This window comes from Grus americana, chromosome 16 (genome assembly GCF_028858705.1).
Source record: "Grus americana isolate bGruAme1 chromosome 16, bGruAme1.mat, whole genome shotgun sequence".
NCBI classification, from domain to species: domain Eukaryota; kingdom Metazoa; phylum Chordata; class Aves; order Gruiformes; family Gruidae; genus Grus; species Grus americana.
In genome coordinates, this window is record NC_072867.1 from 14474546 (window position 1) to 14491340 (window position 16795).

The 16795-nt window shown below is 39.3% G+C and overlaps 1 protein-coding gene across 2 annotated transcripts in view; it reads right to left on the reverse strand.

The window, feature by feature from the left end:
• Positions 1-12565, reverse strand: part of IFT81 (intraflagellar transport 81) — a 43149-nt gene extending 30584 nt beyond the window's left edge. The window contains exons 1-8 of one of the 2 annotated variants that reach the window (XM_054844234.1): positions 12423-12565; positions 12042-12206; positions 11102-11205; positions 10284-10464; positions 7259-7348; positions 6122-6187; positions 5693-5803; positions 4366-4450 (exon numbers count right to left, since the gene is read on the reverse strand). In XM_054844234.1, coding sequence (XP_054700209.1) covers positions 4366-4450; positions 5693-5803; positions 6122-6187; positions 7259-7348; positions 10284-10464; positions 11102-11205; positions 12042-12185 — 781 coding nt within the window. In that variant the 5' untranslated portion in view covers positions 12186-12206; positions 12423-12565. The remainder of the gene's footprint in view (positions 1-4365; positions 4451-5692; positions 5804-6121; positions 6188-7258; positions 7349-10283; positions 10465-11101; positions 11206-12041; positions 12207-12422) is intronic. The other variant, XM_054844235.1, reaches the window with a different exon arrangement.
• Between the last annotated feature and the right edge of the window lie 4230 nt (positions 12566-16795).

Below are 16795 nucleotides of genomic sequence, written 5' to 3' on the forward strand. Positions count from 1 at the left end.
AACTGATTCCCTCCACAGCTTCCAACGGTATCACTTCCAATTTCCTTCTATTAAACAGAAGCCTGGGACATGCAAACACTGACAGATTATGATCAAATCATCCCTTCGATATCTCCTTGAAAAACTAAAAAGCTTCCTGAATTTGCTATTCTAAGTTATGCTTTCCACGTTTATAATTATTATTGACGCTCGTTGAAATCTCCCTAATCTTTCAATATTTTTCTTGAATTCTGGTCAATGGACAACAGTATTGCAGTGATGGACATATCAGAGCTAAAAGAAGAGATAATATAACTCGCCTATTCAATTTTCTTCCATAAATAAATGCATGGATAGCACCAAATCTTTGACACTGGGAGCTCCAGTTCTACCATTTTTACACCATGACTCACAAGTCCTTTTCAGACTCACTTCTTAGGAAAGAGTCCCACATGCTATAACTACATTGCATATACATTATTCCTAGAGGAATACTGTGGTATTTGGCTATTCCTTAAAATATATACTGTTGGCAGGGGCTTGCCTTCCTAAGTGATTACGGTCACTTTGAATCATCAGTCGTTTCCCCAATTTTTATCTCATCTGAGAATTTCACCAGTGATGACTTGCTATTTTCTTTCAGGTATCTGATGTAAATACAAAACAAAAAAAAGAGCAAACACTGATTTCTGCATGTCCCAGTTAGAAAGACCCCCACTCAGTGATGATTCCCAGATTAATTTCCTTTCTAAAACTTTCAGTAAACTCCTTTTAATACTTTTCATATAGGTCATATTGAATTTTTCCTGCCTTGTCTGCTCTTCCAAATGGGATGCAAATTAAGAGTCAATGGTCTTAAAAAAGTTAACCATAGCAAAACGATTAATCTTACCAACCAGACTTGTATTCTCAAAGATATCAAGTTAGCTTAAAAGTGTTTTACCCCTGACCTTGCATCTATTGACGGTGACTTTATAATAAATAAAATCATTTAAAGATAGAAATAAAGTTCCACCTAAGCCATTCTCCTTTACCAAATACATCTATAACTTTAATTGTAATGTGGTCGGCAGTGTTGGTGGAGATAATTTAAACTTGGAATTTTAGGGAAAGAGAGTTCTGTGGAGAAGAAAAATGTTAATATTTTCATTAAACTGGAATATTTAAATAGTAGCACCCTAAATTTCTATTTGTTATCAAGTGTTCAGAATGACATAAAATAGACATCTGTACAAAGCAATTCCTCTTTGACTGGTATCTTTGATGTTCCCAGTGTTCTAAATCTATTACTACATATTAACTTAATGAAATATATAAATGACCCATTTCACTGTTTATCAACAACAATCATCTTAACACATTTTTTTAATCAATATTTTCAAGCTAGTCATCCACTTCTTTGTATTTCTGCCAATAAAGTGAACAATAATGTTCTGTAAAATGGACAGAGATCAAGAATTTCAGTAATTCAGTTTGCTTCTTGGCATTAATAATTTGTGTTTGTGCCAGCAGAGATATTCAAAGCAAAAAGATGGCAATCTTGCTGAGAAAGCATGAGCTAGGCTATTCAAACTAGTGGTCAGGGTTAATATATATACTACTCATATCTGGAACAACAGCAACAACAAATCCCAGAAACAGCAAATTCATGTTACTTAGCGCTACCAGCAGCAACTGCCTCTCTGCAGTTAAACAACACACTGAGTAGTACTGAAGTTAATAAACAGGGAAGGAATATGCTGTGGAAAGCAGTATCATCAATTTTATTCTACAAAACATCTCATAACAATCAATTGGTTTTCATGATACAAGGTCTTCTAAATACTACATTTCTAAGAGTTAAAAACCTACTAACCATAAGTTGTATTTTCCTGGCACAGCTAAAGCAGACTGATGCTAATTGCATATTAATGATACTCATGAATACGTGTTAGTTGCATTCCTTAAAGAGTTCCTTTACATTTCTTTAAAGTACTTCATCCTAAATTAATTATAAGATGAAGCAATCAAAGCAGCATGCATCTGTACGACAAACAAAAAAGCTTCTACTCATTAACCACAACTTTTATCATTTTATCTTGCTTTGGAAGTAAAAATACCTGAAGTATTAAAAATGGAATAAAATTATTTTAAAGGAAAGTATCCAACTTCCAGTGAAAATCCACACCTACCAACCAGCCGTTGAATTGTCAGCATACAAGCTATACTGATACAAGTAGGCAGGCGAGGTACCAAACTGCAGCCAAAGGAAATTTTAAAAATAAAATAAATTGCGCTAACTGTAGACCAACAAAGCTTTTAAAATAAATGGAATCCTATTCAGTGCACTGTGGTCACCTAATTTCAATTACTTAAAAAACACAGTTGGCATTCTGTAATTGCTACTACGGGCAGTGTCTTTGTAACTACTACAGGGGAAAGCAATTACAAAGCTAAGTCCTGAAGACTTTGTTTTGGCAAAATTTCAACACAAGTTTCCTTAAGTAATGACTCCAAGTTTTTCTTCGGAACATCTAAACACTTTTTTTTTCCCCCCTGCAAGCAGGACACAAGATAAGGAAATTAAATATGTTAACTTTATCTTTATTTTCATCTCAATGATTAAATGACATATTTACTGGCTTTTTATTATGTTACCTTGCTTCTGTGAACTGAACCCATCAAGTTTCCATTGGCCTTAAAAAAACCCAGGAACTGAAATAGAAATGTTGACACAGCTTTGCTGTATAAACTCTCTGATAGCTACTGCAAAAACGGAACAGTTATAAAATCCGCTGCAGGTCCCTTTGAGTAAAGAAGATAGTTCAGATACTCTTTTAGTTCCATTTGTGGTTCAGTGGCTGATGAGCATCGTAAAAAAATTAAAGCAAAATTACGAAGTAATAACAACGCCAACATGCTGGTGACTGAAGAAAATTCTCTGACTCAAAACAGCTGCCAAAGCAGTTGTGTGATGCAACTGGAATATTAGATGTACTTGAAAGAGTAGGACAATGACTTACTTTATTAAGTTTAAATTGGTAGTCAGATTCTATAATTTTGGAATTAATTTATACATATAACAAAAATCATTCTATGTCTTTTTTACCACAGCAACTTAGGATGCAACTGGAAGAGCCCTGTGAAAAGGGCCATTCTGAGTCTTATACCTTCACGCTACTTTACATACAGTAATGTATTTCCCCATAAATCAACCCTAATGCCCATATGAACAGCACACAAACCCTCTATCAATCCTGTGACGCATTATTAATAACCAAGTGCAAGGGACAAACTGAAAGGGGTTAAGTGATTTGCCAAAGATGGAATACATCTGAAACACTGAACCCTAAACTGACTCCCAGTTTTGTTGTCAAACTGCCAGGCTAATCCTTGTTACATTTCCTTCAAAGTCATTAAATCATCAGAAACTTAGACGTCGTAAAATTGTAGCCGTTGGAGGCAGTTAGTTTTGCATTTATCTAGTAACTGCAATTCCTTCCTACCTGCTATTTTTATAAATGATCATAGACCATTAACTTACTCCACAAGTAGTATAATTTGTTTTGCTGAGGGTATTTGCAGACTGAGGTATCACTGAAAATGAGGAGAAGCAATCTTGCTATTATTAATGTAATCCAGCAACATACAACTCGGTCAGCTACAGTCATATCATGAGAACAAAGTATTTTCATACGTAAGCAAATATATTCATATATAAATATATAGGCTTTAATATATAGATATATCTAATATATAAACATAATCACATGTAAGTGTGTGTGTATATACATCTAATAGATGATCTATAAAAAAAGCTTGATTAGGAAGTAGCATTATTTTTGGTACCATACAAAACTACAACACAAAATTGCACTACAATAAGAAACAGGCCTTAAAGCTTTTCAAACAAATATTTTATAGAAGGTAACTAGAAAAACAAGTCTACACTGAATAAAACATAGTATTCAATGTATTTGTACATTCATTGAGAAAATTTTTAAGAAGCAGTATTTCATCAATGCCCAGTTACAAACACAAAAGACATAAACCTTACTAAATGAGAAGTTTGCCTTTTCTAAAAGGTTTCTGCTTTTTCCAACCCTTTGTAGTTCCAACTGTTTTTTTCTTGCAGAGCATTATGGTCAGTGTTCAGTATTTAACTGTTTTAAGATTTTTTTTTAAAAGTGGACCTCAAAAATATGACTGATAGCATCTTGCCTTGTGATTGTCTCCCTGGCTTAGGATCTCCAGCACGTGCCTTTAGAACACAAGTTCTTTCTTTCATTAGATTCTCTTAAGTTCTATCTGCTTTTTGGCACTACCATATTACTGACAGACATCCAGTTTTGATTTCAGTTCTAACAGAGAAGTGTAAAAACCCAGCCTTTATAGATTACTACTTACTTTCAGGTTTTGAATCCACTACTGCATGATGCATCTCTTTTAGCTGGAGCTGTGCTCTTTGCAGTCTCTGCTCTGCATGGAACAACTTTTGAGAGAGAATTGGACACACATAAGCTCATTCCTTTGAAATGAATATTCAAACAACTAAAACAAAAGAGTATCAAAAAGAATCCCAAATAGGAAAAAAAATAGTAGCTATAAGCATCTGGCGATTATCTGTTTCACAAGGGAATGTGCCAAACCAAATTTTCAACTATTGGCCTCAGTTTACTTGATATTCTCTGGTGTTAATTAGGGAAAGTATTCTTGTACTCCCAAGTGGTATTTTCTCTATGGCAGAAATGCATTAAATAATTTTCAACCAAAAATATGAGTGGTTTCAACAACAAGACAGCAAGAATCAGGATTGCAGCAGATAACTATCCTTATATTGCAGTTCTTCCATGCAGCCGAGTTGCCTCAGCAATCCAGTGTCCAACTTGAGAGCACACTGGAAAGCTTGTTGCCAAACAACACCCAGTTGATTAGCATTTTTGTGATTTAGAGAGATGTGTACTAAGAACTGGAATTAGCTGGAAATCACATTCATTTTATTTGTGATTTCACTCAGGTTCAAGCAAAGACCCAACAGCTTGAAAGCCTACTGATTTACATTGATTCCACATCCAGATATAGACTGCTATACCAGAAATCCGGGGTTTTTCCCCTTTTAATACAGCATTCAAGTTCACGTTACAGAATTTGGTGAGATGATATAACAATATGGCACTGGATTTTATTGATGTATCTTGTTTTGACAACATAGCTCAGGAATAAAACCCACCTTTATATTCAGATGTCAACTGCTTCCAGTGCTTCCTAGGACATCATCTTTGTCAAATTCAGGGACCAAAATCCCAGAGTTGCTCCTGAATACATATTCCCCTCACCCCGTTAAAAGCTGAGGTACTTGCTGCGTTACTCAGCTCCTGAAATCTTAGTGCAGATGCACAGAGATACAAATCAAACTAAGAAAACATTTGCTCACTACCATAAATATAAAGAATTCTCTTCAGGTGCTATAACAGTAAGTCATGGAACATTTCCTGGGACTGCTAAACGATGATGTCAGTGGCAGCTAAGGCAGCCAAGTACCTTGAATGAGGTGTTCAAAACTTGCAGGTCAAGCTTCTTCCCTTAAAATGTACATAGATATTCCTATTTTAAATGGGATTTAGTTTTCTGATGATGGGATAAACTCTTTTCCAGATGTACCTTTTTAAATGCATGATCCGCAAACAAGTGTCAACAACTATTTATTTTAATAGGTATGCTTTTATGTCAGTACCTGATTTTTTTGCTCTTGTTTCTGTTGAGCCAAAGAGTCTTCTCTCTCTTTTTCTAAGCGAAGCTGTCTTGCTATTTCGAGCATTCGTTGATGATTTTGTACTGTCTCCACCTACAGCAAGTGGATAAATAGTGCATGTTACTGTCAGATAGTTGAGAAATACATTAAAGAGATCATATGTCTCACAAGCCCACTTAGTATTTCCTTTCCATACATGTTACTACTCAGAAATGACAGCAAAGTACTGGACTCAAGATTCTTAAAAGCTCTGGACTAACGCCTAGGGAGATTCCCTGTGGGTCAATTAGTTATTCGACTCCTTCCTAGACATACAGTATGTTTATCTTAATCCTTGTTTGCATTCCAAAATCAGAGTTGCAAGCCAAGGATTATGACACTGAAATGTAACAGTGTTACTTCTCTTATTACCCTCTTCTTAAGACGCTCTACTCTTTTGATGAGTTGATCTTTCTCCTCTTCCATTGCACCGATGTCCTAAAAAGCAGAAAAAAAATACATAAAGAAATGTTAATTTATTTACAATATCATATGGATTGGACTAAATTCTGTTCAAATTAACACAAAAATCAGAATTCTTCTCTGAATACACTGAAGCAGTTATAATTTTATCAATCTATGATCGGAACATCCAGGATTCCAATCCCTCTCTCTTACTTCCCCCACAGTTCCCACTCTCTTTATGCTAATATTCCTTCATCTGCATCCTTGAGAATTAATGTGAACATTTAAAATAAAAGCAGGTGGATTTCTCCAAAATAAAACCAAACAAACAGAAACAACCAAGCAAAAATCAGCAGGAATTCAACATCTGATACAGTCTAACATATGTTCTTAATGTTACCATCACTATCCACTTCCTGGCAGACAATTTTGCATGAAGTTGCATACAAGTGATGTTTGCTGCCACTTTTTGTATTAAAATTGTGTTAAAAGAAACACTTTTTAGTGCTAAAACATGTATCCGATTATTATTCCCCTTTAATCCTATTTTACAACAGCAGGACTCTGCAGATTGATAGTTATGAAAGAAAGGGAAGTTCTCCAAATTTAGACCTTATCTCAACATTTGCTTAACTTGTCTGTGTGTCTAACTGGAAAGTTGTACACACACTTAAATATTTTGCTGAAACAGGGCAAATATCTTTACTTAACACCTTAGCCACACAAGATCATAATTTTTATTGACTTAAGGTCTTAATTCATTCAACACCCTCTGAAGTTATTACCCTATATCAGTAAAGCAAAAGGCTTTGTATCAGTTTGCGTTCACCAGAAAGGGAGTTCTAATATTTGAAAATCATGCTGAACAGAGTCTTGGCAGCCTTGTTTCCCAATCTGCTTCAGAAAGCTCAGTTCTAAGCACAAGTGATGACTTTCTCATCTGTTTGCCAACAGAGAAGTTTCAAAAAGGCAGCTGCAGTGCCTACCAGCTCTTGACCTCTACAACTTAGACACTGCAATGAGTCTACAAACACAACAGAAATAGAACCGACATTCAAAAAAAAACTAAACAAAAGTTGTGCAATTTTGTCAGATTTTTTTTACCCTTCTTATCTCTGCAGTAGATAAACCAGATGTTTTGAGCTGCTCACACTCCTTATGTAGGTTTTTAAATGCTTCCATCAGTTCTTCATACTATAAAATGAAATAAAAACCATGCAGAATGAACTCTGTTTCCAAGGATTTTCAGATCAACATGTTGCTTTACAACTGACAGTACATATAGAAATAGAAATACGGTGAGAACAGGAATTAAAGGCATTTTTTCATCACAAAAGCTTGTCAATTTATAAAGAAAAATAAAAAAATTACAGTGAATTATCTTCATTTGAAAGTACACTCAGAAATGTCACAATTTCTTCAGTATTTTCACCTCTTCCCTTGTAATACACAGTGTATTTGCAAAACAGGAAGATAAGATGTTATCTGAAAGGGACAATGCCATATTAACAAATTATTCTTACTATAAATCTGTGTACACCACATACATAAATTTATCAGCCCCAGGAAGAAGAGCTTGATCTAAAAACATGCTTGATCAAAGCAATGGGGCTTGAATTTGTAGAGCACTGAGCTTCAATCTAGCAAAGTGGTCCAAGAGCACACCTGACTTAACATGTGAGAAATAGTTTTTGACACATTGCATAATCGTGCCCTCTGTATATTACAGAGATTGATATATGTAGTTCGGTAGTTAGAAAGAAGTAGACAGTGTGCTACTTCCACACCAGTACATTGCCCACCAGTAATCTTAAACTGAGAGGCAGTGTGAAAGTCTGTGTGGGTAGAGAAATAACAGGGGACGAAAGAGTTTAGAAATATGGGTAGGAAATAAATTTAGATTCAACTTGGAGAAATGCAAGCCGAGATAGAAGTAAAGATAATCTCCACAGAAACAGCCATTCAATAAGATGGAAAAATCTAAAAAGAGAATATTGAGTCATTTTTTACTTCCTGGAAAGAGCAATTGATATGAATGTCGAACACAAAATGGCAATGGCAAAGGCCAGTTCAAACAAAGGCATCATATCCCTGAGCAATGAAGCAGCAACTCCATTCTGTAAAACCCTGGGGAACCAGCATCTAGAATGCTCTGTTCATTTCTGGTTGTTTCAATATCAGGCACACACTGACAAGCTGGAATGAATTCAAAATAATAGCAAAAAAATGACTACTGAGAAGAAGATAAAATAATAGAGAAAAAGCTTGATTAAATGGCAAATAAAGGTATGATAAGGTACGCACACTCTGGATAATGCAGAATGAGTTTAAAAAAAAAGTAGGAATAAAAACGCAACTGCCCTGCATTATATCACTTGTGCGTTATAGAAGTTAAGTACTTTAACAAATAATGAAATAGCAGGTAGTCTCTGAGCAACAGTATTCACAATTGCTGATGTCCAACAGCTTTCCTTTGTGTGGATTCCCTACCTCTTTCAGAAGGGGAGTTTAGTAAGTCTTTTCCTTATTGGGACACAAAATTTCAAGACTAATGGTAAGATTCAAACAAGGGCATAGCACAGTTTGCCAGATCATAACGAAGGGAAGGTTTCTCACTTTCACCAAATAAAAGCTGCAGCTACCCCACATGTACCTGAAATAAGTGACACACTCAAACGGCTGAAGAACATCCCAGTTCCTACAGTGGAAAGAAAGATTCCTGGCACCTGAGGGCAACTCACCGAAGACTGGACAACTAGATTTATGCCTGAAGCTGCTTACTTTTTAAATTATATACTGCGGCCAATCTGATGTCCAAACCACAACACAGTTGGGAAGGTGGCAAGTATTTTGAGTATCTCGTTTAAATAATTCACAAAAGTACATTTGAGCTTGATTCTATTCACCCATAAAACTTGAACATGTTCTAAGATTTCTAAACTCTCATCTTTGAAATGTTTCTCTTAAAACACACTATTGCAAGCCTGTCTATCTAAATACTTCAGGCTAGATTCTTTAATTCATTAGTATCTACATATTTGCATGGTAATGTTAAATTACATTAAGGCATTATATTACCCCAGCTTCTGTTTTGAATTAATCAGCAGGGCATTAGTTTAATAAGATGGTTATATTACTGCAATCCCAAAAAGGAACACATCTTACGTAATGGAAATAATGGAGTTGGATATTTATACATATTAAGACTGTGACATACTGAAAAAACATACAATCTGCATTCCTTTCTCTCTTTGTTACTTCTGCTTAGTTATTCCAAGTTATAATCCAATATTGTTAGTGGTAACAAAAAAAAAATAAAAGGCTTAGTCAAGCTTCAGTCAGACTATACAGCTTTGCTGGTGCAGTTAATAAATTGAGTTACCTGTTACAAATATTCAAAACCACTGTGATTTCACAAGTCACTATACATAACAAAAGGCACACAAAACTGGATAAAAAAATTAAGTAAATATGTACTTCAGATAACACAGATCTAAAAACATAACTTTGGTTCACTTTAAGCTTTACATTTCAAACCCACCCACCCTGACTATCTAAAATCAACATTTAATGCTCACAAAAGAAGTGGGAACATAATGAGTAGGAATGTCAGCCTGGGAAAAAGAATTTTTTTTACTTATTCACAAAAAAATAAATGGTTGAAGCAGAAGTGGGATCAGGCTAATACAAATACTAGGTGCTAAAAACTATACAATCAATTGACAATTAGGAGACATTGGCTTTCAGACATAACATTGTCTGGACTAGTTCGAAGTGGTAATTTATAAAGTTAAAAGTATCCATGTTGTAGTTCATAGAAAAAAAAGTGTTTAGAAATTAAGAAATAAAAATCTGTCTTGGCCAACATGGCTCTGAACATTATTTAGTACCCAGTACTTAATGGGCTTAAAACCTTTTAATTCAATGTTACTCATTAATATATATTTTCAAGGCTATTGGAAGAAAGGTGGTCAAGACATATATTTCTTATTACAAATCTTCGCTCACCCTTGATTCTAACATAACTCACTTGAACACATATCTCAACAGTAACTCCCCGATTCATTTATCCCTCCTAATATTGGCATTTTAATTAACGTAAAATGTTGGCATTCATGAAAAATGGTACCTGTTTGTTGATGTCAGCCACAGTATCATCCTGTAGGAACTCCGCTGGCACTTCCAATTTTACTAAGAAACGTGCCAGGTAAGCTCTTTTCTTGAGTTCATTGGTCCTCTGAAGAAGCCAATGTAAGACAGGATGAATTACATGTTTGCTTCCAGTAACTAACCCTTGGCGAAATGCACTCCTATATGAAAACAACAAAAAGAAAATACCAATAAATCTCAAACTGGCATGGAAAAAATAATTTGCGTATTTTGACATTCCCTCTCTACTTGCTTAATGATTTTCTTAATGCTGTTAAAAGAGAAAACACTCATGATGCCAGTTTGCTATTTATGATCCCGATTCTGCCAACTTGAGGCAGATAAAAACCCCATAACACATCAAGAGGCTAAAGCCAGCAACAATGACTCTTCCTTTTCTGCTATATTCTTCGGGAGTAAAGGCAATGTGGGAAGAGTGTAGGTTTTCAGGGTTATAACCTGGCGTAGGAGGGTGCAATCCAGCCTCGGGCGGCTGGTCTGACAGGGATGGGGAAGGCACTGACCCTGCCAGTCATGCGGCACCCTCTCCTGGCTGACTCCGCAATAGCAGCTGCTTGCGGCAGGGCCCGAGGGGCAAGCCTCCACCTGCAGGAGCCTTCTGCTGGCATCCCCTCTACCATACTCTACAGGGACAAGGGAGGAGCTGTCTTCAAGGCATTACACATACCCACTGGGATAGTCGAGTTCAAAAATACACACTACAACTGAATTAAAGGTCGTTACCGTATCAGCTGTTAAAGATGTTTTGCTGTGATTTGGAAATAAAAAGATACTTACAAGTCTGATATACTTCCTGGAGGTTTGTATTTAAGGATACCAAGAAGACTCAACATTCTTTTAGCTGTTTGTTCCGGAAGCTCCTCTCTAATGTCAACAGCATGCTACATAGTAAAAAAAAAAAAAACAAAAAAACCCAAAAAACCCCCAAACAATTAATTACCCACTGTTTGTCCAAGTCATGTTAATTAACTAGCAACACTGAAAGAATTTACTTTATCCATTTATCACAATATGTCAATGAAGATCTCACTTCATGCTCCATACAGAACATCCTTTTTATCACCAAACTTCAATCCTCTTCCAATGGATTTTTCTCCAACATGTGTATTCAGGTAAATTTATCCTAGGTATACATTCTCCCTGCTCGTGGGACCTCATCTATGCAGACAAACTGATTACTTCCACCAAGGAAGTCAGATATCCAGGCACACCAAGGCACATGTATCTGTGCCCCAGATATACCAACAATCCCTTCTGATCTTACACACACTTTTGGTACCTTAAATGAGAGGGATTCAGTATCTACTGCAATAGCGAAGTCATGAGATTCAATTCTTGATCAGTTCCTGCCTTGTCTATGTATGCAAGACATAGCCTGACTTTTGACTTAAGAACACAGCGGTTCTCAGTATGAACCAAGTTAAGGTCTGTATCCCAAGGAAAAATACACAGCCATCAGTCTCTAAGGGAGAGGGATCCAGTATCCCTGGCCCAAGAAACATTTGCTGGTTTGCCAAAAACACATAGATGTATAGACAGAAAGGATTCTTGCCAGGCTCATTTATTTCCAGGAAGATTCATACAAGCTATTTTGGTAAACCAAACATGCCACAAGATTAAACAGAGCCAGACCTAAATAAAGGCAAATTTCTCTGTCAAGCCCATTTAAGATGTTTGCAATTACGCAGGTCTGAGCACCTCTGATTGCCTTCCTTACCTTTGGGTCAATCTCCCCCAGAACATCATTGAGCAGCTGCAACAGCTGCATTGACTCTAAAGAGTCAAACGTGATTAAATTGTAGTTCTTCCTGAAGGGCTCCTGATTGAGCTTCTCAACAATGAACTGGATTTGATCACCCATAATCGTATCCTGGAAAAACCTCTGCAGAAAAGACAGAAGAGATGTCAGGAGGCCTCGGCGAGCAGAGGGAGCTGGGGGGCTGCCGGGAGGCTGGGTGAAGGCAACACCTCAGCGAGGCCTACGGCAGCCTGGGGGCGGTAAGCTGGCACTGGGCTCGGCGGGGCCCAGCCCGGCCCAGCCGCCCCCTCAGCCCCGAGGGGCGCCCCGTGGCCTACGAAGGAAGGTCCGGCCCCTCACAGAGACTGCGGGGGGAGGCGGCCGGGCCCCTACCGCCAGCCGGGTCCGCCGGGGGCCGCCCCCGCTCCAACGGCAGCGCCCTGAGGCGACTGCTCGGCCTCGGCCTTCGCCCCCCGCGCGGGCCGCCCCGGCCCTCCCGCGCGCGCGCGCGCCTCCCTGGTTACCCTGGTAACGGTTGCCAGGCTAGGGCAATGGCGTCACTTCCGACGCTACCGCGCGCTTCTGCCAACGCGCCGAAGCGGCTAGAAACGGGTCCGAGAGGGGGCGTCCGCGCATGCGCAGAGCGGCGGCGGCGGGGGTGGGGGTCGTCTGTGGAGAGGAGCGGCTGTCCTGGCGGGGTGGGTTTGGTTCGGTTCTCCTGTTCGGTGGAGGGTGAATCGCTGCCCTCTCCTCGCTTGTTTCGCTGCCCTCGCAGCCAGCTGCGGCCTGAGGGGAGGCAACGTGGAGCAGGCCGCATCGGGAGGCCTCCCGGCGGTGTCGCGGCCTGCCCCGGGCAGCCCTTCACCTGGTGAGGCTCTGGGAAACTCAGTCTCCTCCCTTCCCGCCTCAAACTGGGCAGGAATTGGGATTTTTATCCCCAGAGAGCAGTTGGTGGTGGTGGTGCCACAGCAGCAGGCCCTTCCCGGTACCATGGTGTGAGGCAGCAGGGGTAGGTGCAGCACCATCACTAGACATCAGATGGGTTTAGCAGTGGGGTAGGGTTGATGTTGCTTTGCTGTGTGGGAAGCATGGCTGTGGTTGCTGGAGGTGATGCTGGGGCGTACACGCCATAGGCCAAGTCTCTCGTGGGGCTTCTTCATAGCACAAGTGCCCTTGATGCAAGGAATGGCAGAAATAGGTTTGAGATTCACCCTATAAAGTGTATACTTAGCTTTGTGGTTTCTTAAGAGGGAGGCTGTTGTCGCATGTGTAGGAGATGTACAAACAGATTGATGCAGTTACCCAATTAAGATTCCTGGCAGTCTCTGACAGCATAAAGAGATGTCGAGTGTGGCTGATGTACATATCAGGTGAATGGTTACTTCATTTCTTTGAAATGGAAAAATGCACAGAGGTTCCTTGTGAAACAGGAATGCCAGTCCTGTGCCCAGGCTTCGTTAGGGCCAAATGGCAAATTCATGTCCTTAGGGTTGAAGATCAGTTGTCAGTGTGCCTCAAAGTAGCAATAAATATGTAATGCTAGCTATGCAAAATCTGCAACGAGGACATGAGCTTCAAAAATGCCAAACAATCAAAAATAGACTATATATTAAAGTGAAACTTGTTCATGAAATGGGTATCTCTCGATCTGCAAGTTTTTTGTTGCATATCCTTCAAAACCCATGCTTGGACCTTAAATAGGTGGATTTTGGAGCCTCTGCTATTGCAATTAACTTCTTGGGTAGTCTCAGAATCCCATGTGAGTCCACAGATGATGGTTTAAAATATGCAGTGAGTCATATTAAATTGGTGCCAATTGAAATGCACAGGTTGTAAATTACTGCAGAATTTGACTCAGTAAATAGCAATCATAAATGTAATACTTTGCAATTCTAAGCACTGCGTCTGTCTTAGGTTAACTCCTTTTTTCTTTCTGAGGAACAGAAAACACTTCATAAAATACTTATTTACTGGTCTTCGCAGGAAGCCTGAAAAGTGACACTGCATTGGTGTCCTAGCTTTTAACTGGCTAAGCTAAGTTACTGAGAGGATGGATGGGTTGCTTGTGATTGTGCAGGAAAGCTGTGGTAGAGCCAGGAACATAATCCAAGTCTCCTGACTCCTGGATTTGAACTTTAAAACCAGATCATGTTTCCTTTGTGCTTTCAATCTGTCTACTGACCTTTAGGAATCGTATTTACCTACAAGTTCCCAGAAGAGATCTACTTTCCCTTGACATGCTTTCCTGGTATCAATTACACTTTTCTTCTGATGAGTATTTTGAGCATATAGAATACACAGAGAGAGCAAATGAAAATGGTATTTCATGTGGAGGCGCTGGGGGCCAGGTCTGCTCCCTGTAGACTGCATTAATAGATAATAGGAAGTGGTGGATGTGAGTCCACCACTTAATGCTAGAGAAACACTGCTTCTGTAAATACCAATACACATCGTTTCCTCAGATCTCGGTGCAGAGGAGAGCGCAATTGTGCCCACAGTGATGAGTATGGAGAGGGATCTCTGCTGGATACAGTGGGAGAGTGCTGCTCTGAGATTCTCCTTTACGTCAGACTATTTCAGTCCCTACGTCTTCCAAGAAGCAAAGGACTGTTCCCCTGTTCTCATGTCTCTGTAACGTTAAAGAGAAAACAGATAAAGAAGAGGAAGGATGTCTGAAAACTTTAGAAAATGCCAAGATAAGAAGAAAAAAAAGATGGTGAGATTGTTTCACTCTGTTGTGGTGGAAAGCCATGAAGTCTGATTGTTCTGACTCGTGGGGAAGGAGACCTCCATGACCAGACGTCATTAGAACTGGACTGGCTGAGCTGCAGCTTGCTGGCCATCAGACAGCTCGATTGAAGGCGGGAGCAAAATCATGCATCAGAGCCCAGTTCTATGGAACTTCTCAACTTGGGGAAAGCATAGGGGGTCCTGTGTCATCCTTAAAGTTGTATGTTTTCATGATGCTTTCTTCTAACGGTTTTGTGCTATATGTACGTGCAGCCCAAAGTAGCTGTACTGCTACCTCAGGCTGCCCGCCTGCTGCTTGATATTTACACTCTGTAGCGGTGTCTGAATTTTCAAACTCAAGTGCTTAAAAAAAATTAAGGCTTAGCTCAGTGTCTTGACCTCTGTATCACAACAGAATCTTCACAGACATAAAAGAGATGATAGCTTTCAGTGCAGCCTGAATATTACAGGAAGCAGCTGAGAAATTTGACGCTTAACTTATCTTAGTTGGGGTGATGTGGTATCTGAATCAAGTCTTACAGAATCGAAGGCCAGTGTTCACATATATTTGTTGTATAATTCTGGGGGTGTTTTCCAAATTCCCAAGTTAGTTTGCATGGAGAAGGTTAGAATATTTCAAGCAAAGTTTCCTAATGACATGAGAGTTATTATAACAATTCAGCCCTATAATTCCATCCAGTTCTCTGGATAGGGCTTATGTTTTATATTGCTTGGGAAAGACTTGTGGAAGCTGCTTGTTGAAAAAGCATCATGCAGAGGCAACATGCAGAAGAAAGAGAATGAAACCTGCAAATAAACTATCCAGAGCTCTAGATCTGCAGGCACGGCTTTGTTACTCCCTCCTGACTTTCTCATCTCTTTATAGCTACTGCCATGTGGATGACTGCCTTGCAGAACTGTGAGAGAGCTCAACCATAGAGGCCAGCAAATCAGAGTGGAACGAAACCTGAGCAAATCAAAATCGTGCTCCATGGGCGAAGAGAGATCACCTTATATGGGAACATCATGGGCAAGAAGATGAATACGTCCGGCTGAACTGCTGAGGTCAGATCCCAAACAGATGGAAGATGTTAATGTGAAAACAAGAGCATTTAGGAAGAGAAGACAACACTTACTTCTGCTTCCCTTATGCAATCTGAGCCCTCCTGTTTGTCTCTTGTATTATAAATATTGTTATGTGTATGTACACATAGATCTAACTGTGTTATATTAAAAATCAATTTCTTTGTGGCTATTCTAGCATCTAAATGCATCCCAGGTCTGTTTCTGATTCCCACTTGAACCTTTTCCATTGTTATTATGTAGCAGGATTTTGCTTGCTGAAGTGTCACTAATACCAACCATGGCAGTATGGACTGTGGTCAGCAAAAGCCCAAGGAGTGATTACTGATGTCTCAAAAAAATGAAGCCTGTTTGTGCAGAATGCAACTTGTTCCTGTGGGCTAAAGCATTTAAGATGATACAGCCAAGAAGCCTGTCTGGTTCTGAATGTTTTGCTATGACTACAGCCATAGGTAGCATCCTACGTGATTTAAAATACTAAAGGATTGGAAGAAAAACATTAGACTGGTAAAGACTGGTAGTACTGAGGGGAGGTGGTGCCATCAACAGAAGGTGACAAGAACAGTGCTTAGCAATCAACTCTGGAGCCCCAGGGTGAAATTTGGTGCTTTTTCTGTGAACAAACCAAAAGATGTGGCTCTTTAGGCAGTTCTTCATTCCATCAACTGCCTTTAAGCGGGGTGGCCCAGAAAGGATGCAGGGGTGGAAGAAGACAGCACCAGGCAGCTGCAGATTTCAAAAGCCTCACAGGAAGTGTTAGCAATGGGTGTACGTGTCTGGCTGGAGTGCCTGACTCAGTACAACTCTCCGAAATATGTATGCCTTCGGAGTGTTATGTGTGGCTGTGTGAAATATTTCCTTTATATAACTTGCTCGGTCTGTTTGGTAAGTGCATGGTGATGGGATGCTGTGTTGTATGT